The 27,618-nt window shown below is 26.9% G+C and overlaps 1 protein-coding gene across 3 annotated transcripts in view; it reads right to left on the bottom strand.

Moving 5' to 3' along the window:
• Positions 1-300: 300 nt before the first annotated feature.
• The window catches only part of LOC112593560 (disheveled-associated activator of morphogenesis 1), a 45,210-nt gene continuing 17,892 nt past the window's right edge, over positions 301-27,618 (bottom strand). The window contains exons 1-15 of one of the 3 annotated variants that reach the window (XM_025338012.1): positions 24,914-25,259; positions 12,506-12,604; positions 8,090-8,215; positions 6,180-6,278; positions 5,839-6,111; positions 4,567-5,046; positions 4,381-4,498; positions 4,185-4,317; positions 3,982-4,108; positions 3,187-3,744; positions 2,814-3,112; positions 1,539-1,842; positions 1,141-1,395; positions 899-1,069; positions 301-819 (exon numbers count right to left, since the gene is read on the bottom strand). In XM_025338012.1, coding sequence (XP_025193797.1) covers positions 556-819; positions 899-1,069; positions 1,141-1,395; positions 1,539-1,842; positions 2,814-3,112; positions 3,187-3,744; positions 3,982-4,108; positions 4,185-4,317; positions 4,381-4,498; positions 4,567-5,046; positions 5,839-6,111; positions 6,180-6,278; positions 8,090-8,215; positions 12,506-12,604; positions 24,914-24,931 — 3,324 coding nt within the window. In that variant the 5' untranslated portion in view covers positions 24,932-25,259 and the 3' untranslated portion in view covers positions 301-555. Of the gene's footprint in view, positions 820-898; positions 1,070-1,140; positions 1,396-1,538; positions 1,843-2,813; positions 3,113-3,186; positions 3,745-3,981; positions 4,109-4,184; positions 4,318-4,380; positions 4,499-4,566; positions 5,047-5,838; positions 6,112-6,179; positions 6,279-8,089; positions 8,216-12,505; positions 12,605-24,913; positions 25,260-27,618 lie in introns of those variants that run through there. The other 2 variants (XM_025338014.1, XM_025338013.1) reach the window with 2 other exon arrangements.

Here is a 27,618-nt window from a genome sequence, read left to right as displayed (position 1 = left end):
TTCAACAAAAATATAAACAATTATTGCATATTTACAATAACACCAGTAAATAAATTTAGTAACAATTGGTTAAAAATTAAATGAAAATCTTTTATTCTATTATTTAATTTTCAAAGTATAAAAAAAACATCAACTTCAATTTTTGATTGCACTGAAAAATGCAAATTGTCCGTTATTAAAATAATATAATAAACAAGTGTAATTAAAATTTATGCTATATAAAAATCTATAAAGTATTTCTAAAAGTGATTTACATATTTTGTTCATTCTAATATATATATATATATATGATATTACCATTATTATAATTTACAATTTACAGATAAATAACTTAGTTTTAAAGAAAACATAATATAAAAGAAAAATTATACAAGATGAAGAAGAGTATTTGCAGGCCAAATAGGTTGAACTCGTAGTCATAAGAACATTTTTGGACACGACATAATGTATATCACAGAAAGTAGAACAAAATGCAAAAACTACTAGTTAATCATCTTTAATATAATCAAATAAACAATAAATACATAAAAAAACATTATTTAAATTTAAATTAATTTATTTTTTTCGAGTAACGTTTAATACTCTGTCCCTGCTGTGTTCCCTAGCTGGAGGTGAATGTCTGGATTTTCTACTGCGTTTAATTTTTGCCATACTATCTTCACTAAAAACATCTCCTGTTCTTAAAGCTGATATAAGATCGTCAAATTCTGCCTTGTCACCAGATTTACCATTTATAGAAACTTGACGACTACTAGATCCATTAGACAAAATACTAGCACCCTCTTTACAGTTTTTCCGATCAAGAGTTAATTTCTTTAACTATAAAATAAAGTTTGTATTAATTTTACATTCTTAATATATAATGTAACCCCTAGGTCTTTATTAATACAACACAAACCTCCACTTCTTGTCTTATCCTTTTTTCTTCTTCTTCACGTCTTTTTTTAACAGTGGAGTTATCTTGACGTGCTTCATAAAGAGCTGTTAAGAAAGAATCAAAAATTGCAAAGAAATCATCAGGTTGAATCGTAGAATTATCTTCTCCAAATAATCTGACTGCTCTATCAAACTGTAAAACAAAATATTTTAATGCAATTGACCAAAAATGTAACTATGATAAAAATTTTAATAGGTACTAACTCTAGTTTTCATATCTTGAAATAAGTCTTCTAACTCAGAAAATCTGCAGGTAGCAGTAGTTAAAAATTCTTTCATTACTGGTAGGAACATATCACCCGGTACAGCAGGTTGTACCCTTTGGAATTCAATTTCTCGTTCAACTTCTTTCAAATTATTTCTTAATTGTGACATGTCTTTTTCAAGTTCAGCCAAACTTACTTTTGAGGCCCCTCTTACATGAGGTAAGTCTTCTTCCAATAATAAAATGTCTTTGAACTATTAAAATAAGTAAATGAATAACTAACTAGAATTGCTGTCATTAAAATATAATTACATAAAATAAGCAATTTTTAATAATAAATGTATTCTGTGATAATAATATTATGATCCTATCATATTACAAAATGTTTATACACTACCTTCTTATCAGCCATATCAACAATGTAATGCAATAACGTTATACCTCTAACAGAACTTGACTTAGTGTCAGTAAGTCTGTTTAGAGATGATAAACGGAAACCCCATGCATTTCCTCTTGCTCCTTTGTTCATATAGTTTCCAAGTGCTAATACTAATTCTAATAATTTTCTTAAACGTCGAGAACGAGCTACTTCACGTGAAGCCTCCATAACAATTTTTGTTCTGCCTTCAACTTCTCCGGTCCAAGTAATAAATTTCTTTTTATAAACTAAACTACGAAGACGTTGGTCGTAATGTGCAATTCTAAAGGAAATAAAAAAAACATATTGTGTGATATTATATTCAATTTATGAAAGAATACGAACAAGCAAATTTAAGTTTTATGTGTGTGTAATAATTAGTGAGCTTCAGAAAAAACAAAGAATAATTTGAGATAAACATTTAAAAATAAAATTAATCAAAATATTTGACTGTATTATGAATTATGATATACCGAATAGGTACATATTTTTAAAACATAAATAAGGTGTAATTTTTTTTTTTTTTTTCATATTACTGGCTTAGAAATCATTAAAATATTTACTATTAGTTTTAAAGTTGTAAATAATATATTAAAATTTATAAGAAATCCCTTAGTTAGTATTTTCTTTTTCACTTTTCTTCAACTTGAAAAAATAACAATTATTTTTTCAAAGCATTGATGATCAACAATTAATGATTGGTAACAATTACATATGTATATAACTACATAAATATTATTAAAATGCAATCAGTATCACAAACGAAGATTATCAGCTTATGTATAAGAATATTTTTTGGTGGGAAAATTATTATCTACAACCAAATAAGAATTACACAAAAATATTTTTTTCAAACTTTTTAAGATAATTATTATTTGTTATTTTTTAAAAAAATAAGCAAATGTAAATTAAGATTATTTTTTAAAAAGAGAAGCCATACAATGATGACACTATCTATTTTTATTTTTTTTTTATTAGTTTAATATATGAAACTGAAATTATTTTATCATTTAGTAGATTGCAACACCGTCTTCATTACATTAAAAATATAAAAAAATTTAATTGAGGTCTATAATTTTACTTTGAGTTTTGTGGTATACTAGTTTTAAGTACATTAAAGTAATTGAGTATTTTTTTATGGCTTATCAAGAATCTATTTGTTAGGAATACAAAATGGGTGCTTTAAATACGAAACAAAAGTAAATAACTGTTAATCATCTTAATGTATACAATATAATATATTTTATTACGAACTTGGAAATTTCGTATAAAAATCTGTCAGCTCTGGCAAGACTGTCTAAATCAAAACTATGTTCTTCTAATAAAGCTGCTTCATCTGGACCGGGAGTGAATTTTAAAAGTTGTTCAACCATGTCTAATGGTAAAATGTCTTTAGTATCCATATCCATTATTACTCTAGCGATTTCTTCATCAGACATTTTCAATTTGGACAATAATATAGTACAATTTTGAGCTCGGCGACCATCAATAACAGATAATACTTTGGATTTATTATTACCAGTCTTTCTCAGATCTTCAGATGATCCTTCATTCTATAAAAATAAGTTAATTTATTAATATAGCTACTTTTTTTTTTTATTTTTTTATTAGTTAACATTATACTTACAGCAACTGTTGTGCCATTCGTCGGTTTTTGATTCTGATATGCACAAAATAGTTTATCAACTGCTTCAAGGTCAATAGATGAATACATTTTTCCTTCGTCAATATCAGCCCATATAGTTCCAGCCACTTTAGTTTCTGGTAACTTAGCCCAATTAAAGGATTTTAGAGGAGCAGATGGTTTTGGAATTTCTACAGATCTTTGTCTGACGACTAATTGAGGGAGACAACCAGGCGGAGGTGGAAGATTTAATGGAGGGATTTGTAGTGGTGGTGCTGGGGGTGGAGCAGGACCATTACTTTTAATTATTAATTGAGGTGGTGGTGGGGGTGGAATAGGCATAGGAGGTGGGCTAAAATTAACTTTAGCATCATCTGGTAAACTTCCATTATTAAGCATTGCTTCTAGCTTTCTCCTCTCCCCTTGCTCATAAGCTATCCTATGCTGTAATTCACTTGAAGTATCTTCAAGTTCAGATATCTTTTGTTTAGTTTCCAAGTGAATAGATATTTCTTTTTCCAAACGTTCTTTAATTCTTAAAATACTAGCTTCCATATCTTCCTAAAGAATACACAAAATTCATAAACATACTTAGTTGAATCTAGCTTAATAACTAAACCAAGTTATTTCTTTTTTAATCATTTAGACTAATTATAGGAATAGCAAAATCAATATTTTTGTTAGTCGGAATTCAAGAATTAATTTTTTTACCATTACTGGGAATTAACTTCCTAATTTATATTTTTATCACAATTACATCTTATAAAAAAAAATGTTTCAAATACAATTTATATTTACTTTTTCTTGATTTCTTAAGTCTAGTTCTTGTTCTTTTTTAGCAAGTGAAGCAGTAATATTAGTATTTTCTTTTTCAAGCTCTTCAGCTTTATTTTTTGCTTCAACAAGTTCTTCTTCTTTGGCCAAACTGCAACAAAATAATTATGCATAAATCCATAAAAAAAAAAAAAAAAACCACTTTTTTTCACTATTTAGTTACTTACAGTTGAATAATTTCTTTAACATTTATATTAATTGGTGATACATCATTATCAGCACCAGCATCCGTTTGAAGTGTTATTTGTTGTACAATTCGATCAAATAAAAGCCAATGTTGTGGTAGGCTTCCATACTCAACTACAATATCAATAGAAATAATATTTTAATAAAATAATAAATTATTATTAATCCATCACTTACGAGGCAATAACAAAAAATGCTGAAAAAGTGAAAGGAAGTGAGGATATGCTGGAGAATGACTCAATTTTCTGCGTAGTAAATCGAACATAGAAGTAGCGCTTTGAGTATCTACTTGCTCCTATGATTATTAGCAAATAAAACATACATTAAACATGTTACTTATTAAGTTTACAATAGATATACTACCTGTTCAAATTTCCTTGCTAATTCATTTTCATCTTCATTGCGAACCATATCAAAGAAATCCATATGTCTGTCTAATGTCTGATTCTCATGTTCTCTTAACTTAATAATAATATTCTTGAGTCCTAATTGTAAAAATTCATATCTCAAATGCAATCTGAATTCTAAGCTTTCTTGTCCTGGTCCATAACTTAAAACAGCATTTACAAATGACATAATAGCAGTTTTAACTGTCAAATCATCTCTATACACGCCAGTATTTCTATCCAAATCATTAATAATGCCTTGGAATCTGGCTCGTTCATGAGCGAATTCCCTATAGTCTGTCATTGCATCAAGAACTTTCTTATGGCCTCCTGGAACTAAGCAGGAAGCACCAAGAATTTCTAATACAGCAACTTTGGTACGGGGATTTTCAGTGAGTAAACTGCGAGCAATAGTACTAATAGCTGATGGATGTGCTAGTACATGAGATCTTCCAGTCTAAAATTATAGAATTAATCTATTAAGAATGTGTATAAATATGCAAATATTTATTTTTTACATAATGTACAACTACAATCTACTGGATTAACATCAATATTTTATAAATAAGAATAATACATATTATTTTTATGTTTAAAATGATTCTTTTATTATAACCTAGGGACATTTTAAAACATAATTTAAATGTTTTACAACTCAATGAATCAAGAGTGTAACTAATTTTGAAAATTTAAAATTTCTTTAGGTAAAAAAGATAGTTTATTTATAACAAAAGTATGTAAAATTAGGAAAAAACTAATCATTTAATGAAATAATAAATTAGTCATAATATGACTATCAATTTAGAGAAGGCTGCCAATCATAAACATAATAAAGTAATACAAATTTTTTTTTTTTAATGATAAACTTTAAAATGTAAAAAAAAAATGTTGAACTATAGCCCCAAGTTTAATAGTTTAATAGGCTTAATAGTTTTTTTTTTAAGTTTTGCTACTTTACGATAATAAATTACATTATCATTTTTTTTTTTTAAATTATTTTTATATTACTATTTGTTAAAATTTTATATATTTACACTTGAATAACTATATGATAAATGCAATTAAAACATACAAATTAGAACAATATATGAATATGGATTTAAATAAAAAAATCAAGCTATTGAAGCAATCAAAAATATTAAAAACTTATAATACCTTATTTTACTATTTAATTATATTTAACATATAATAATTCCAATTAAGTATATAGTTTACATTTTAAAATAAAAAGACATATAAATAAACTCACAGAGTTATTCATAAGGGCTTTGATACAGCCAATAATTGATGTGTGCATTGCTCCTTGTTGAGTATCATAGTTCATAGATGACAAAACTTCTAACAGAGTTACTAACCCATCAGCTTGGACAAATCTCAGTACAAAGCTATGAGGTTGAGTACGCAGAGCAGTCTTTAAGGAATCAAATAACTTGGTGTTCTCCTGCTCATCTCCATTCAACGATTGTATACGTTCAATGTAGTTTTCAGGAGATTGTGATAAATCTGTTGTATTTTCTTGATCCTAAAATCATTAATAATGTTAATTATTAAGTTAATGTTATCAACAAAATTTTAAATGTATATTTTTACCTCTAATATCTTTTTTTTACTACAGTAAATTTGCCATTTCTTTTCTTCTGGGAGTTCTAACATAGATGCTTTATTAGTAGCAGTTAAATCGAGTTCTTCCTATAATATAAATAATAACAAATAAATTATATAATATATATTTTGATATTTTGTCATAAATTAATGAATTGATTACTTAGAAGATTTTAATTATGTACCAATATGTATATTTATTTAATGTTATTTTAGTTATAATCAGATTTTACTACTTAAATGGTTTCAAACAAATAAATTATAGACTATTGTAGTCTAATATTTACGTTAATTATAAAAAAGCAAAATTAAAACCATAAAAATATTTGTGTAGAATAGTGAAAACCAGAACATTAAAAAAAAACCTGTCAAGTGGTTCGAATAGAGATTTATTCAATATTTCAATTGTTGAATGTAGGTAGTTTATCCTTAAAAATGGGAAACAACTCGGGATTTATTTTCTTAAAATACTATTAAGAAATTCAAAAAAAAACATATACTCATTGTATATAAGTTTAATTATTTATATCTTAAAGAGCTAACAATGAAGTACGTAGGTACAAACTAAAAAGCTGTTTTACTAATTCAAAATAGTATCAACGGAAAAACAAAAAAAACACCATGGTAGTCATTGTAACACCAATATCATGCATCTGATGTCCAAAGACCACGTATACCTTTATTTTTAGCTAATGGCAATAACGAACAATTGTATCAAGAGCCGAAAATATCTCTTATTTGTAGTCACGTTTTTGTGATTAGCAACGAAAATTTCCGTATTTATATTTTTAAATTAAGATCGGCACCTCGGACAACAAACTCAACAATACAATGTATATCTTTCAATAAGTAATAACACAAAATTACATAATACGAATATGATGGTTGTTAAATTGTGTGTGTGTGTGCGGTCAGTCAATATTTTATAGGTCATAAAAACTAATCCCAAAAGTTCTTTTTAGTAGGTAGTTAAGTAATTCCCTTGAGAATTTCTCATGCACTGTACAACAATGCCGCGAGTCGAATGCGACCGCACGACGAGTCGATGATGTCTGCGCGCATGTACGTATTATATAAGTGAAAATGTTTGTTGCGTAATATCGGAGACGATTTTTCATGCACGTCGTTCAAAAAAAAAAAGAAGAAAAATAAGAAAAAAATATTACAGCGACGATGGGGGACTGCAATGTAAAATCCACTGTTACTTTTATATACACATAACGTATATAATAAGTATAAGAAACATACCTAATTGGTGACAGATTTAGTGTCCGGGAAAAAATAGGCAGACGCCTAGAAGAGTACACATTTTAATTAAGTGAATGTGGTAGTATTTAGCGGTAATAAAACGTTGATAAGATACAGATTATCGATTATTTGTTTAGTTCAACAAAACACTCATGGTAAATACCATAATTTTATAAATACAAGGTATATAAACATAACTATACCAACATTCTTTATTTGAAATGGTGAGTTTTTTCTTTTTACTTAAAAAACCAAAAACAGTATAATTCTTCAATTGAAATATTCTAGTGAAAAAAAAAAATGCCAACTAAAATTTTGAAGCTACAAAACATCGACTATACAAATTAAAGTAAATGACTTTTTTTTTTTTAATACATGTACTTAAATGATTTATAAAAAAAATATATGCTCTTCACAAAAAAAAAAAAACGAACTTTAGAAACAGGTAGGTAGGTACCATACGTCACACTTCTATAATAGAAATTTAAAATAACGTCGTCCTGTTCGCGTTCTGCAAACAAATCGACTCAAGACGGCAGACAAGATTCTGATGTAGAATACAGCTATGTGTAAATTGTACATCATACTTAATATGAAATATAAATGGGTATTCTAATAATATATTATTATTATAAATTCGTAACACTCACAACCAATTCGGCGAATAGTCTGTCCAGTTCGGGTTTTTCGGGCATAGGTAGTGTGGGTGTCATCTTTTGCAACGTCAGAGTGCCCGAGTCGACCACAATATACGTGATCTCTGGCGGCTCATCGTCCTGAAAAAAAACACGTCATAATATAGTGTATTGCAATCATAATTAAGTATAATATACAAATTTAATGTGAATATTGTGTGTCGATAGTTTCTATTGTATAGTTGTTTACAATGTGTTACTACGTATTTAAATACATGTAATGATAACTATATAAAAATAATGATATAAAGTTTTTTTTTATTATAGCATTTACCACGGAGTATAACATTCTACGGCATTTATACTATAATAAATTATAATATAAACATATTTATATTATTATTTATTATTAACCAAAAAAAGATTTTATTCTCTTTGTGACGATGAAATAAATTTTAAACTTTTAATGATAGCAATATTGCTTAAAACTTATAAGTACACTGCAGGAGGGGTTACTCGTTTTCCAAACAGTTATACTCATTAGAACATTACCAATTTAAACTAATACGTGGTAAATCATATGTATTACCGTATTAACAATAAATTATTAATATGATATTAAATAATTTAAATATTATTTGAAATCAAATGTTCTAAAAGAAAATTGCACATTTCTCGATAATAATATAATAATACACTAATATATATTACTATTTTAATATATATGTATTTACGATAACAAACGTATTTACTCTAAGAAGATAAAATCACTTCAAGTGCATCAAAGTCATCATTATAAAATTAACGTGGCGCCGTCTCTGGATAAAAATCTGTAGAGGTTTTATAAATAATATCTTTTGATCACTTACTGTCAGACAGGTACGGATAGATGATACTATCCAATTTAATTAAAGCACCGTACGTGACGTATTATACAGATAGGCATAGAAAAATTAAGAATCGAAACATCTGTGATGAGTACTTCTTTCTACTTTCTAATTTTTCATGTGTAATCCTTTTATACACTTTTCATCGTCAGTAACGATCTTGAAACATGACAAGTTACGTAATTTGAACTTGATCGATGTTTTTATCATTGTACCATGAAGAGAAATACGATTTCAATAATAATAATAATAATAATAATAATAATAATAACAACAACCAACGACGGCAATACAATTCATATAAGTCGTAGTCCAAACACTCCAGATAACGAAAACTGTAGTAGAGTGGATCTTTATCGACTTACTATATTGTTGCATCGATGAAAATAAAAAATATATTATATATACGATCGCAGAGTACAATATTAAATAACTTTATTTATATCGCAACGTTATTTTGTACTTTTTATTTTCTATAATTTTACAATAATTATAATATCAATACTTTTATATATTTTCAAACACACACACACACACACACACACACATACGTGCAGCAACAAATGACAACATTGCTAGGTATACGAATAAACATTTATATAAACTTATATAAAATTGGAATGATAATAATAAATGAGTCATATTGGTGAAAGCATAATATTATAAATACTAACCGCTCTATCGATTAATCTAAAAGATTATACACGTTTGTAGCTCGAAGCTACCAATTACATTTGTTTTTTAACAAGGAAAATGCACTTGGGTTAGGTCAGCATGTTAATATTTAAAAATTCCACACTTTCAGCACAGTGGGTTGTCTTTCCAATAACCATAATCATCAGTCATAGAACAAAATCATTGAGTATTTAATTTGAGGTGGCTTATTAAAATATTTACTAGGTGCTTAACCAGGGGTCACGTGTTCTTATATTTTACACGATTGGCGAAATTGAGATTTACTAGTATTTAATTAATGAGTTTATGAACAATGGATAATCGAGAAATAACAACTTAAGGACTTTATTATTAAAATTTCTATGCCTCAGGTAATTCAAAAAAATGCTAAATATCCAATGTCAGAATAAATAAAATAATTGTTTATCAGTACTTGATTTTGTAACCACATTTTAACAACTATCGATGGATAACTAAAATATAAATTCAGCAGTGTAAAATAAACTAGATGCGTAAATAAGGGTATTTTTAATTGTCTAATTGATCCTATAATCGCAATTATAACTTGCGTACTTATCTTAAGATTTAATCATTATTTTTTTCCGTATCATTCCTACAAACTAATGGTCTTGATGACATTCCTCTCTGCTCATGCTACACTGAAGATTATTTATTTGTGATTTCACACACCTCTTTTAATATCTCGATTTCTTTACAATGTCGTTTCCATAACCATACTTAATTAATTAGCCTCGTTATTTAGCAATAGCGCATTTTTAATTTTCTTCTCTTATATTCATATTCTAATGTGTTGTTGTTAGTCCAACTCTCAGGCTAAGAGATAATTTCGTATATTAAATGTATCACACTAATATATTTCTGTTTTAGAACTGTATAAATAAATAGGTATAATAGTCGATTTTGTAATAAGATTAATAATAAACATTGAGAATTGAATAAATTGAAAAAAAAATATATAATAAATATTTATTGAGTAAGTTTTATTATAAACGACTTTCTTAAAAAAAAAACATAATTTCGAGTTTTAAGTTTTATACCAATAAACTTATTGCAAAAAGAGCAAAGCAGATAAATTGTAACTACTAAAAGTAACAAGAATTTAAACTTTAAAGCCAAATGTTTCTACAGGTTTTCAATTTATAATTTATTCTTGAATATCTATATTTTGTGATTATTTTTTTTTTTATTTGAAGTAAATTTATTTCAACATATTTTTAACGTTAACAATCTACGGTATACTAATAATTTTGTAACTCGAATCTGACGAGTGGTAACTTTACTAAGTAATGGCCAATACATAGTAATAAATTATGTAGTTGTTAAAAACATTAAATTATATGCGTTTTTAATGACAGCTACCTAGACATTTTCCAGGAGACTTAATCGTATAATCGATAAAATGGCATTCCGGCATTAATTGTGACTTGTAAAATATTGCAAATCTTTCTTTGTATTATAGGGGAAAAAAATTACTACGTCTGTTATCTTGTGCACTTGTTATCTCTAAGAATGCCTTTGCTATAATATATAATGCATGCGATTCCTCATTACACAATGTTGATAGGTATGATTTATCACAATAAGAATGTAGCGACGTACACATGGAAAACGTGAAACGTATAAATAAACGACGACACTAATGGAAGTATTCCTCGTACAGTAAATTATTTAGTGAAATTACAGCGCCCCACGTAAATTAAGGCTTGAAGTAATCTGGAAAAATAATTAACGACCAAAGACGTCAAAAATATTAATATTGTTTTAACCACAGAACTTCTAGTAGCTCGCCGCTAGTCACTATTTCTATAACTTCTATACATATTGTATAAAGTAATAACTCAAGGTTACAGACTAAGGGACTTCTCTATCACACTACCATATTATATCCAATTTATACTGTCCATATACAGAATATCTTGACTGTTTCTAATTAATCGCTATCTACCTCATTGTATCAGTCAGTATCTATAGCTATTTAAACAGTCGTTTGATTTGATATTTTAGAACTGTTAAGTTTATCGCATACATGCTTTCCTATAAGATTATCCAGTATTGAAAATATAAAGTGTTTACTTTAAAATTTAAATTATTAATAAGTTTAAAACACATTAAACAAAAAAAAAGATTGATTGTGAAAGATATTATCTTCTTTAAGTATACCTACTTATAAAAATGTATTGAGATACATTTCGAATCCTATCATATGAGATATTCTGTTTATATTTTAATCAAATTGCAAAATGTTTTATAATTCAACAAATCAGTTATTATTATTATTTTTACTGTTGATATGAATCCCAGAGGAATCTACACATCCCAAAAAAACAAGAAGTTGTCAATAAAATTAACTTTTTTTTTTAGTGTGGCGTTGAATTATATTATTGTTGTTGTTATTACGACGAATGCGACGTCATACTGCGATGTCAATTAAAATAATTTCCATTGCGGTTTCAATTGACACTGTGGTTTGTCCTTTCAACGGCTTACACAGACTTAGATAATTACGATGATAATATAATCCGCCCTTGACGACAAGCTCGGAACACGGAATTGTCACGGTGTTGTAGTAAGCGCCATGTACGAGTATACATAGCTACATAATGTTACAGCGCGCATTTAAAAGTATATGTTTAAACGATAAATAATGTTATCGTCCATAACCGTGTTGTAACATGATGCATATTTTAATACAGGTACCAACCTAGTAGTAGTGCAACGAATGTGTATTGTTTATAACAGCTCAAATAACTATATAAAATATGAAATTAATACAGTATTACAGAGGCTGCATTTACTACATACAATATATATTGAGTGATTATAATTATTAAATTATGTTGATATATACCTTGAGGCAGCCACACCAGCCCTTTCTTCCTCGTACGCTAGGCGTAGGCATCATTCCAGATAGTCTCTCCGCCAAACCCGCCATGGAGCGGGGCACAGTCTGAAACACAAATAAAAAAATAAAGTTTTCTGTTAAATATAATTATCACATAAGGATATTACATTATATGGTATATTATTTAAAATATAATATGTGCACCAGGAGAACCCTTCCTTCAACGACAACACCTTTTTTAAAATTATTATTACTATGAAAATAGTTTTTTTTATTTACAATTTATATTAAGTAATACAATTATTAACACTACTTCGATATGAAAAAATCGATTTTACAGCATACCTTTAATGTAAAGTCACCTAATAAGTACCCAGAGAATTAATGCTAATAAACATATTATAAATTTTAGTATAATAATTAATGTTTTTCTATTTCTAATAAATTCGATTTCTATGATATTATTGTATTAAACCTTATTTTTTAAAAGTTTGATTTGTAAAAGAAGTCATCGAAAACTTACGTATATAAAGATATTATAAGTTCATAATGCAGTTGGTTTTGTATATATATTATTTGAGTACTTATAACATTAAACAAAATAAACTACTTGATCTATTTTATTCTATTAATTGCAATCAATATTAGCTAACGTACTTACAGGATTATAAATTTGTGTACAAGAATGACGCTGTAATAAAGTAAAATCATGTAATCATCTAACTCGAATATACAGCTGTGGTTAATAATTACAAATGTTTTAAGTATACCTAATAATATTTCTTTACAATAATAAATTACAATCCACATTATTATACCTCATAATATGATAGTATGTACATTATATTACCATCGCCACCCATACTACGTATTACTCTATAGAATAAAAGTATTATTATTATAATGTTGTATGATTATAACGAATATATTATCATATATTTTGTTTAAACATAGATCAATAATTATAAATTATTATCATACTATAAGTATGCGCGAATAGCAGATATAGGGAGAGAGAGATAGCTGGCTAGAACTAGAGTAATTAGAATAATATAATTATAAGTACGAATATTATTATGTTATACCTACTTATAAGTTATAACATTATTTATGGTAAAATATTTTTAGAAACGAAATTTCATCGTTACCTATGTGCAAGTGTAATATTATGTTCATCCCCATTTTCTCTTAAATTACGCATTTATTCTAATTTTAATTGTTATAAGTTTTAAATATACGTATACTTATATAAACTATATTTTTAAATAGATAATTAGATTATTACATCACTTATTATTTAAAAAAAATAATTACCTTTTTTTTACTTGTTACTAAACTTTATGTACTTACTATTAAAAATAATAGCCGCCTGCACATAGCGGTTTAAAAAATACGGGGTATTGATGATTTGAAGATTATAAAATTAATATAAAATTTTTAATATAACTATTAAGACTCAAAATTTTATTTTTTTTATTTTATAGTACACAAAGTCTAATAACTAAAAAGACGTAATTATCAACATTTTAAACAGTAATCATATGTTTAATTATTAAAAAAAGAGTGGTTTTCATTTGTTTTAACACGACACAGAATACTTCTTATAAACAGTATAAAAAATATAAGTCTAGTCTTTAAATATTTAGTATACTTCGTAAATCACTGTAGGTATGTATACCTAATATATACTTTGGATGGAATTAAGGTGAGATTTAACATGTACCCGCTGCAATAATAATAATAGTACCAATGTACGTCTGTTGGCGAATCCTGAGTTAGATTTTGTAGAGGAAAATGCCTACATAAAACTTTTATTACAAATTTTAATAAGATGGACTATCCGTCGTATTAAAATTTAACGTTTAACTACAAAGATCTGGAAAATTTTTTACTATATTTCTCACTCCTAAAGGGTATAAAACTTGAGTGACTAATTCATATCGTAATTAAAATAATAAAAACAAATTAAGTAAAGATAAATGTTAATAGGTAGAGGGGTATTCAAATCCTCTCCTTCGGATTTGCCACCACGTATTTATGCCAAGTGTATAATTATATATACGGCGTTCGAACTGAATCTAAGTGCTTTCGGTTTTTGTACGCGCGCTAATCAAATTATATTATGTTCACAACAAGGTACAACTCTCATACCTCAATTATACCGCAGTCTACAGCTATATAATAAATATAACGTAGGTATATATATTATATACACATATTTTAATAGGTATAGTCCATCTGATTTCTCTATCATAGAGCGATTTATACATTATAGGAGATAAAAAACACCGTGAATAATATCAGTCGTTGTTTTTTTCTTCTTACTTTAATTTTTCTTCGGCCGTATAAATCACGCGTAGCATAAACGAATAAAAGTCGATCATCATCGTCGTCCTAGTCGTCGACTGTATCTATCATCTGTATGATATTAGACATGAACCATACGCCGGTTTTCACTTTCAAAGAATGTAGCCTTGCCGCCACGTACAGCAAGTACACATAATATTATACATGATATACAGCAACTGAACATTTAGATATACGCATTACACGTAGACGCGGGCATACTTGACATCCATCATCATCCCGACAAAAGTACAAAACGACAATATTCGTAAAAAAAAAAAAAAAGATTCAACAAAATGAAACCAATCAATTATAAATTGGTTGATGGGGTGGTGGGGAGGAGTCGAGATGTGGGTAACCTTGCGCGGACGATATTTTTCCGTCTTATTCACAGCGCGACCTATCGTTGGATACTATACATCTGCTACTACTATAATACCTATGAAGCTGCAATGAATCGAAACATTCAACTACAATTGACGGTGAAATAGATTAGGTTTTTTTTCTATAACATTAAACGATTAAATGCGCTCCGCACGTGATCGATAGACCGACCACGGGTAATCGCATACAGTACGCAAGTAATATGGTATACATACGGATATAATATAAATTTTTTACACTAGTTGCGGGTGGCCGCCGTTATTGACCTCCAGACGTAAAGCGGAAACACGTAGCGCCAAATTTGTTTATATAAATATATTATAATTATTATTACTATTTATACCTGGAAGTATATAATATGAAGGAATGTGAAAGTATAATATGAAGTCAAAACGCCCCGCAAGTTGATGCAACAAGTTTAATATAATATTATGTTTTCTAGCCAACTGTAACTGTGGTATAAAACATAATATTTGCATAACAGTAGGTATACCGTGTACCTACTCGTATTATATATTAGGCAGTATATAGGCACGTGACGTTTGACAAATTTACAGGGAAACCGAATACGCTTAAGTTTTACGCGTGTTTATGAGTTTACAACAACTATGTGTGTAATATAATAAATAATGAGCACAATATAATATATAAAATATTGTGTTAAGACGTATTTTCTGTGTGAGTAAATGGATATGCTGTGTAAGTGTGTATATATATTACACATCTATAATAAATAACGAAATAAAATCAGCAATCGGTATTTTATAGAACAAGAAACATTAAATTGTTTTTGTAACGCGTGAATATAATATTGGGTATCGAAAAACAAGATGTTGTGTTTATGTAATATATTCAGGAACTAAAGATAATATTATTATACAAGTCTCATCACAATAATTTTATTAGTAAAAATGTAATTTTTATAGTAATATTTTAAGATTTTAATTAATTTATAATACTGCAGGTAATTCTACTTGTATTTGTTTTTATTATTATTATTTTTTTCTAAACACTAAACAATTTATAAATTATCATTGATAATATACATAATATCTGCAGCTATGAAAATTTTATCAAAATCATATCCAATTATATATAAAAATAATAACACATATGCCAACAGGTTAGCGCATATTCAACTGTTTAATTTTTATTGTTTTGAACGATAATCAGCCGGACTATATTTGGAAGACCTGTACCAATATTTTGTATTGAATTTGAAAAATAATAAACATAATTTATTCATGCTACTGACCCACTTGGTGTAAACTATATTATTTATCAAACCAATACACGTGTGAACATACTTACTCATATAACACTATAGCACGTAGAGTTTTTGGAATTAAATGGGCCGGGTAGGTATTTAAAAAAAGCATGTCAAATCGTTAAAAGACTAAAATACTTGTCACGTATTTTTACAATTTACCAGGTCAATTGTTGATTTTGTACTTTTGACTTATATTTAGCTCGAACAATAAAAATAATATATTCTAAACGTTACAGGATAACGTCTAAAATATTAAGTATAATATATAACATTATGTTAGAAATATCCTCATTTAAGAAACTATATTACATTATCATACGCATACAGCATATGGCAGCAGCAGTACAGCTGTTATTGAAAGCAAACAGGACTATTAGAGAAATAGAAAATAAAAAATTATAGTTAAATTAATTATAACATTCATAACTGAATAAAACTAAGACTAACACTTATAATTGATTTATGATCATATCAATTTTTAAAATGTTTTAGGTATAAAATATTATGTTTGGTATAAATGTTAACATTTATCTTAAAAATTTGATTAATATAAAAAAAAATCTATGAATTCAAATTATTTTAAGTACTAGAGCGAGCAACAATAATATATCTAATTATTAATGATTTGATTATTTTCTTATCCCTCGTAAAACTATTATAGGTGTGAAAATAATATAAGTGTTTAAAATTGTGTACAATAAAAAATCCAGAAGCACTGTACATTACGTATATACGAAATTTTTAAGTAAAAAATCATTGAAAAAATCTTTTATCATATAAATCTAGGAAAATATGAAATAGATATTATTGATTCAAAATTGAATTCAAAAGGAAAATATCAATATTTTTATGATTTTCTAGATTAGTTATCTTGATTTGAAATTGTAATGCATTATGTAAGCTGTTATAGGAGTTATTGCCAATAACAATAATATATCTATATGTGGCTTACCTTGATTATTTAGCACAGCACGAATATTTTACAAGGGTTTTATACAATAAAACAGAGAATTATTTCCGTAAATTATATTTATTAAAGGAATTCAAAACTCAGAACATAAAATACACACGAACACACACACACACACACACACATACATATTTGTTGCATAATATAGAACAGTTAAACTATAATCATAGAATATATATATATATATATATATATATTAAAGTAGTTAAGTGTAAATGGTTAAACACTCTGTTTAATGGAATAAATATAACAATTAAAATAAAATGAGTTCCCTGAAAAATTAATTTTTTAATATCATTTAAATGCGCTGCTGTTGAAAAACAAAAAAAAAACGAATTCAAAATAAATTAACATAAAATTTAGCTAATACTTAACTCATATACAAATTGGCAAATAGGAGTTATTAAAAATGTATATATATTATATATATATAAAAAAAATGACTAGAGTGTCTTCACTACATAGGTATGTAATTAGTTCGATATCATCTGTATTATTGTTGTACAACATGCAAAAAACTAACATTGCTGAAACATAAATCGAAGGTCAACTGTATACACTTTCCTGTTAAAAAAAAAAATAAATATTTGCAACACTTTTATAAATAAACGAAATTCGATACGAATTGTTTTTAAATTTTATAAATGTATTCGATAGTCTTTCGTATGGCTAATCAGTAAAACTAGACATCGTGCATATATTATTATTATTCTAACTATATAATAAGGGAGAATACACTAAACACAAAATACTCACTTTCACAAAAAAAAAAAGTTAATAAATAAATAATAATAAATGAGTTACGCTTCTCCGTCGCACTTACACCTATAATTCCAATATTTTCTGATACCATGAGAAATATAAAAAACAACAAAATGTTCGGAACATAGGAAGTCCACATTGTGTGGGTAGTATCCACTACCTAACTCGATGACACTAAAATGCGGACCTCGCATACAGTGTAAGTATATAATTATTAATTACGTCATGGGAGTTTATTTATTTTTTGTTTTTCTGTACCTAACAATTTTGATAACGTTAATGCACAATAGTAGAGAAAATAACAACACGCCTCAATCACTGTGTCCAAAACACGAACGCAGATCGCTATATCTATTTATTACTATAACGTTGTACTAATGTACTGTACACTATAGTACTATACTATTGATTGATCGTATTATAATAGGTTAAAGTCCTACAACATTTTCAGATGAAATTTCAACCGTTTCCACGTCTATGTGGGAAACACTCAAAGTTATTTATTAGTCGTGAAGGTACTATTATTATTTATTAGCATCAATCACAAATTGTTTAGGTCAAATTATACGTAATATACATACGAGTATACAGTTTAACTATAATATGAAGGGAATTTTTGTTGCAGTCTTAGCAATAATAGCGACGATGCGTATTATATATGATATTGTTACGTACCCTATGAATCATATATAATATAATTTAACACCATAGCACACATTTCATATGGTATGTCGACATTATTGATAAGAAAATTAACAGCACAGGCATGCTGAGGTTAGGGCGAAGAGCGTAATAAACATAGTACAATTATTTAAGTATTATCATACGTCTCTTCTCGCAGAAGTCATAACTCGATGTCTATAGATAAGGATACGAAATAAGAATATTACGAGACCCCAAAATTTGCCTTTTACGGTTAATTTACCACCACCAGGATCACCATTCTTAATGATAAAATCGTACAAAAGGGAGTCTTTACAAGAGCTCAGAAAATGGTTAAGGATGTCTGAGACGTTCAGTAAGTCGTAACACCGTTCACCACCTTATAAACTATAATTTATTGTATTTTAAGTATATGTTTAATAAAAACAATATTATACTTTATACATCACGTTTTCATTTCTATGTTAATGCATGATTCGACAAGTCGGAGGATAACAATATAATAAGTTATAACTTATAACTATTGACAACTAGGAAAACTACTCCTTCAAATAAGGAATTACGTTCCTATAATTTATTTAAAGCCTTAAAGCATTTCATGGAAAATGTTGATATATTAATATGTATAGTTTATTATTAAATTATATGTGCATCAATTAATTGATAGGAATTCGGGTCTAAAACCATCCCCCTCAAAAAAAAAAAATTCGACTCAATTCCTATAACAATCTTCCGTCTTCGTATCAGCAGGAATATAGCAACTCAACCTTCGAGAAAAGACGTTCCGGGTCATCGTCGTTGGTGCATAAACAACAATAGTCAATAATATTAATATAATATTGTATGACGTGTACCTATTATGATTGTCAATGTAGTATAGGTATCTATAAACAAAAGTTTGGGAAAAGTACAATATTAATTTACATCCGTGTCAAAGTACACACTGGAATATTAATTAAATGCAATTTTTTCTTGAATTTTCGGCTGTGCCGTTTTATTAGTATTCGGTTAACCACCTCGACATGCACGCGCACTGTTTACAATAATATTATCGTTTCGTCCGTTTGTTTCCGTTGGGTACCTACGAAGTATTTTCTCTTTTACGTATATACTAAGTATTATTTTTATTTTAATGGCACTTACACAAGGCTACTACTAGACATTAACATTACAATTATTACTATAATAAGGGTAATGTTGAACGGATATTATATTGTTATAGATTTTAGGCTAGATTATGTTATAGATTAGGCTATTTTCGATTTGTTTTTTTTTTTCTTAAACATTTAATTATTTTTTTTCTTTCTACGGCTGTTTTCTTTATCGGTACAATTTTAAATCTGTGACACGACAATTTGTATGGCCCATTAAAATTAGCGCCAAATGCTGGATATATATTATATACTCCTCCTACCACGGTTGTATCTATACAATAAACGGTATAGCAGCAAATATTTATTACAAAAAATAGACAAGGTAAAACACTAAGCATGTTTCCATTTTATCCTTTTAAAACTTTTAAAATTTTTAATTAGACTGAAAGACTATATTTTTGAACACTTAGATTTTTACACCATTTGAAAGAACTCCTATGGCAATAAGAATTTCGATTTTTAAAATAAGAACAACAAAGTTGTTGCACAATTAAATTTTTGAAAATTTAAAAGCGTCTAAATCAAAAATCGAACAATTATAGTTTTTAAGTTGTAAAATTTTGTTTTTAAAATAATTGTTTTACAAAAATACATAGTATACTTATTATACTTAGACAATTTTTAGAAATTAAAAAAATGTAATAAATATAAATTAATTACTTACAATAATTTTCAAACATACTCCTTAACCCTAACATATTCTAAACTTATTATATTTATTATAAACACAAAGTTTAAAATTCAAAAAATACTCATATAGATTTCCAAAAAAAATTCACATTTTTAAAAACTCTATTGCTTAATAAATTACAGCCAAAAAGAGTTGTTTTCGTTTAAACAAAAATAAGTTTGTATTGCTATAAAACACTCCTAAGTTGGCATAAAAATTCAAATATATGCGAATACAGTCATTAAATATAAACTAAAAAATTCTATAAATCTGATTTAGAATAATTGCATTATTGTAAAAAAAGGAGGATATACATGTTTGGTGAATCACTCTGTATGTATACATAATAATCAACTGTGGTCACTAGGTTAACGGTTCGCAGATTAGCTTAATTGAATGATCGAAAAACCTGATTACTTGAGTATCATCGCAATTTTTCCTTATACGTAATTTTTTTGCTCCGATTAAAACATTAATGGATATCGTAGTATACTGCTATTATAAAAATTACATTATTGGTCTTCCTTCTCATGACTAGTATTTTCCGGAAGTCGTAGAAATAAAAACAACAATATTATATATACCTTGAGTGTTTCTTTTGTCCTCGGATAATATAATATATAATTTATCGATGTCAAGCAACGAACATGCGCATCATATTATTAAAATATTTTATTTTACTACGAAAACCACAAAACCCAACACTTATTTAACATAATCATTCTATATTATACATATTGTAGATGACATATATCATATTATACATGTGGCTATGTGTCTTGCCTAGTACCTATAATTAATATTATAATAGTAACTATTATTAAAAATGATTTAACTTAGATAATATTTCTGAACGTATGTCATAAGTGAGTAATATTAAAATATAATATAATTAAAGTGTGATTTAAAATTCATCATTTACTGACTTTTTTCCATTAATGCACATATTATGATATAATAATATGCTGAGATAGAATTTCTGTCAAATAACTGAAATAATAGGCACAGTTTTTGAATTTGAATTTATATAACAGGCAATTGTTTTAAAAATGTGCCCAATACCTCTTTTAAATTATTAATTAAAATTATTTGAATTAATTTACCAACATAATATTTTTTTACTTCAAAAGCCAACAATTTGGTTTTAAATATTATGTTATTATTGATACGTAATTTTAGGTTTATTTATTTATATCAATAAGTAATGGTTTATGATAGAAAAGTACGAAATATGATTTTGTGTTTGTAAATGTTCAACACAAAAAAGTCCAAATTTGTATTTAGGAACATGTTACATGTCACTCCCATTAGTTTTTATTTCAAAAAATAATGCGTTATTAGGAAAACTAAAAACCGTTACGTTTTTTTAGTTACACAATTTTTTTCACTTCCAGGCATAAGGTTAGATAAATATATAATTGGCCACAATATTATTGATATTTATATAATATTACCCAATGAAAAAAATATATAATACTCTAATAAAATCAATGTGCATAAAGTGAATTTAAATTTAATTTTAAACTATCATTCCAGCATGTATAATTGATAAATTGAAAATAGTTATATAGACAGTTATTAATCTCTTTCGTTTTCATTTAAAATAATTTTCATTCTTATTATACTAATACGCAATAGAGTTTACTTACAATCCATAGTAATAAATAATTATTAAACTTATCAATAGAAAAAATTTAAATCATTTTTAAATTAAAAGACTAAAATCGCTAAATTAAGTTGGGACATAAAATAGTAAATTTTAGTTCATTTGATTAAAATAATTAGTGTAAATATACTTGATAAATAAAATAAATTAAAATTAGTTACATATCCAAGTATAATGTATTAACTTAAAGCTATGATAAATACCTATAGTTAGACAATTATTTTTAATTAATTAAAAAGTAATAGTGTTTTATATTGTAAAATACGCAATGGAATGTCTGAAACAATAATTTATTGATTATTTAAAAAATGCTGCCATTAGTATATACTTTCAGGTTATTCAACAGAAATTAAATATTACATATTAATTCATACAAGTAGAAGTTTATAAAAAAAGCAATTATAATTTATACTTAAGTAATAAAATTATACATTATCTCTTTAAATATCTAAATTAGGAACAAATTAAATCATAAGGAAACGAATTATTATTAGTGGTTCTTATCCATTATAACTTTATAATATGACAATTATTACATTTTCAATCACACAATTCACGATGTTCGCGTAGGAACTACTACATTAAACAGTATATCAGTATAGACTATATTATTATATTGAAACGTAAAATCTCATATAACGATTACATTTGTATAATTACAAATAAATTAACGTTAAATATAAATTATTTATGTAATAAATAAGCGGCCTATATGGATACACTAAAATGTGACTAAGAAAATTATTTAGGAAAAAAAGTTCATACGTATTTTTTGTTTTTATAGTTTGCTGTTTTAAATGAATAATTATTAATACTTAAATACACCAAAACCATAAGCTTTAACGAATAGACCAATATTATTTATTTTATGTGTTCATTACAAAAAAACTTTTGTTGTTATTAGTTAAATAAATATTAAATAATAATAATTTTAGTGATCTAAATGAAGTTTTCATTATTATTCATTTTACTATATTTTATTAATTATGTACATATAATTTTGATAGTTCACGAAAACTTCCAAAATTCGTTATGTGGTCCTACAAAAATATTGATCGGTAGGACTACCGTATAATAGTGTGTAAACTATATGGTAATGTTTGTTACTTTTAGTGCATAAGTACGAGATATGCCAAGAAACATAAACAGATAGATTTTAAAGTCAATGACCGGGATTATGATTATAATTATCAATAGTTCGAAATGATCTTAAAAAATTCCATTATACGTAACATACAGAAATATTGACTTCATAATATTGATCGAGACAGTTTGATAATATCAAAAACATTATATTCGGCAAAATATACATATCGAATGAAAGTCGTACCACTCGTACCGGTAGTACATTCATACACAAATATTTATACTATTATATATAAATAATATATTATTTGCTTATTAAACTGTGGCCTGTGAGAAAACATAAAAATCTAACTTCGTTCAGATAAATAATACCATTATCATACAATAGTTTAATCAAAAAGTGTGTTTTTCCTGGCTCGATTTAAAAATAATATGTAAGTAAGTACGTCATGTAGATTTTTAGCGATTCACTAATAGCTAAATTTGAATATAATTATATTAATAAATGTATGAACATATTTAATATTAATATTTATTATATACAACAATACAACTATTATGTTAGATACCTCTCCAGAATTAAGTGGATATAAAGGCAGATTAATTTAATTAAGGGACAGGAGAACATAGCTCGTATAAGAACAAGAGACCACCGTATAGTAAACAGATATAAAACGTAGTAAAAAATAAAACGGAAACCAACAAATAAAATCGTATACGATGCTTTGAAACTCGAGTAGTAAACTGACTAAAACGTATAACTAGCTATACATAAATATTATATATATATTATATATATAATAAAAATATTAAATTACTGAGAAAAAACGGCACTACCACACACATCGAGATAATATAAGTATTTTTCTTTTCAAGTATGGTGTGCAAATAATATGACAATAATAATAGTGTAGTAACTGTAATATACCTATTATTTTTAATCAGTGACGTCAGACGTCAGTATATATATGTATAAACTGGAATTGGCGGGTGGTCGTTTTTAACGGTTACATTTCCTTTAAATAATTTATAGTGATGATTCCTGTATTGCTAGTGGTAGCGTAAATATCCTTAGTAAAATAAATGTTTTTTTTTTTAGATCTCCGCCATCAATGATAATAATTACACAAATACATTATTCTGATACGATATGTGTCGACAAGATTCACGCATGGAGATGAAGCAAACACGGAAAAGACTTAAGTAAGAAGAACTGATACTCTATAAAATTGATCTTGAATATCTTTGATTATAAACAAAATTCACATTGTTTTTCATCAAATATTTTGTGGAGCCTAACTCTCTCCCTACTACACAAGTGACTTGGACTTTTGTAGATTTCATACAACCAGAGCTCATACATTCGCGCAATTAGAATGGTAGACAACATACGTATTATTGTCAAAGCGCGCCGAACTAAAGGTATACGTAAACAACGCTTACCAGTTTGATCAGTTTCATTGGTATGGCTTAAGATCGTCGTCGGGCGAAGTGCATCGGGCGCGTAGGTCGCGCATTTACGGTGGAAATCGGAAAACTATTAGTCAATGAAAGGACGTGGTGCGAAAATTCGTGCCGTTCAAACTATGAGTATATCGACGAGATAAAACAAAAAAAAAAAGGATTTTCGAGTGTTTTTATTTTTGTTTAAATGTCGTAAATAAACGCGGACACATGAATTCGTCTATCGTAGACCGAATGACGATAAAACAGAACTGTACGTCTACGTAGTCGTCGCAATAATGAGCCGGAAAACATAACCGGTCGGGCATGACACGCTCGACTGACTGCGATGGATGATATTATTATGATAGTGCGATCGGTTCGCAGTTGCCGGTTCACCAGACGGCAACAAGCAGCGGTAACACGCGTTCCTAGACACGCGCAAGCCGTCTTCCGTCACTTTTTTACCATCGAGTCCGCCCGCAATCTAGCGGATGCCTTGCACGTAAACGTGAAATGTGTGTTATTGTGTTATACGCTTATAAGCAGTAATAATCGTTAATTATAAATAGTATTCATAATCTTCTTAAATTTTATATCCATATGGTTGGCGTCAAACGATATTCCCATTACACAATATTATTATAATACAGTAGCTGTATTACCCAACTTTGCCCTGGAAAAAATTAACGATATTACAAAATACGACACTCGGTGTATTTTAATTTTAATGCATTTCGTTCATGAGCATGTCGGCGTCAGTGAATCTCGCTTTGTGGACAAATCCAACTGATTACTAAAATGGGCAGTTCGCTTGCGGTGGATTGGATTAGGATATAACATTGAACGCTTGATGTTTATTGGTATAAGTATTATAAATTCACAAGTTAATCAGTTTGTATCTCTGCACACGAAAAAAAAACCAATTTTAAAATACAACAATAAATTATTACATTTGCTAGTAAAGTAGTTCATATTATGGCGTGTAAGCAAAAACGTGGTGACATTTGTGGCAACTAGTAATACATAATAGTAACATTAATAAAATATTATTATAAGTAAAAATATATTTTATATGTATAAAATGTATTTAACACTACATAAAAATTTATGTTCGATTGTCGTTAATAAAAACATTCAACAAATATTACAATTACCTTGTTTGATAGAGGAAAGAAGAATCTAGACCAATTAGTATAGATACAATCAAGTTATTGATTTATTTTATTATTAAAATAATATATTATAAGCCATTTGTTGAATAGTTGTACTATCACATTTTTTAATCAGGTGTTATAGTAAAATATTTTGTCGGATAAAACCGGCTTGATAGAATTATGATGGTAGGTAACCATTATGCCATCATTAATCGTTGTATTCTGTTCACCTAATACTATTAAATAGTTATATAAATTTTACTCAATAAATAATTATACGAAAAATTCAGACAAAAAAATTAATTAATGATTAAAAAATACGAAAGTATTTTTTTATGAATTAAAATTTGAAATGTATCTATATATGAGTATATTACGGAGCGAGCTATTTCTATCAATTATTGCAATATCACTATGATTTAAATGTTGTTTCGTGCTCGCCAGTCACCATCAACATATATAATTATTTATTAAATACATAATTAGTATTATACCATAATAATAAGTAGGTAATAACCTAATAATAAATTATAGTATATTTAGTTATATTAATAGTTATAATTTATAACACAATGAATTTCCAATAAATATAATGTTATTATTTTATTTCCAAATATATTAATACTGGAATTAGTAAATACAAATAATAGAACTAAAACGATAAATGATACTAATTAGATAAAATCTGATCGATGCTTATGATGATCTCGATGATTATATATTATATTATTATATACGATAGATGTAGCAGGAATTACTGCAAGTTAAATTGTATTTTTTTCATTGGAGCTTATGATAAATAGGTTAAAAATATTCATTTCTGGTAAATTTAATTGTACAACAATTTTGTAGAATATAATATATTGTCATAAAAACAAGTTATTGACTAATCGATTGTGAAATTGTTTTTAGTAAACTTATTGTTTTGTAGTATCAAAAGTTATTATGAAATTAATTTGATTTTCAAAAGCAAGAATCTTATAAAACCTACGTAACAGGTTACCAACTTGTCACCACTAAAATTGTTTCCACTGCCAATAAGATCATTTCATTCCTTGTAATAGGTCACAATATAATCACAATTTAATGACATAACAAAATTGTATATAAGAAAAAGCAGATGCATTTGATTATCAAGTATTTAATTTATTAATATTTTTTATTACAGTTGTCTCAAAAATCAGAATAACTTTCTCTATTACCTATTCAAAGGAATGTATAATTAATTTAAATTTAAATTTATAATTATCTACACACGTTTTGATTTTTTTTTTTTTTTTTGTGCACAAAACTAATATAAATTTAATATAAATATTATAAGTAAGGGTCATGGTTATAAAATTCATAACATTATTGATATTATTTTTAATATTTATATAAGTTCAGAAATGCGGTGTAAAAATAATTGCTATACAAACAAAAATTAAAATTGTAATTTACTGTCTATTTAGTCAATAAATTAGAATAATTTGTTTGAATAATTGAATACTTTAAGACAAAAACGAATTAGAACTTATTCCAATTTAATCAACAATATTTCTAATTTTT

Source organism: Melanaphis sacchari, unplaced genomic scaffold (genome assembly GCF_002803265.2).
Source record: "Melanaphis sacchari strain LSU unplaced genomic scaffold, SCAv2.0 Contig20_pilon_pilon, whole genome shotgun sequence".
In the NCBI taxonomy this organism is placed as follows: domain Eukaryota; kingdom Metazoa; phylum Arthropoda; class Insecta; order Hemiptera; family Aphididae; genus Melanaphis; species Melanaphis sacchari.
The sequence above is the reverse complement of the archived record's forward strand: the minus strand, read 5'-3'. Positions and strand labels throughout refer to the sequence as shown.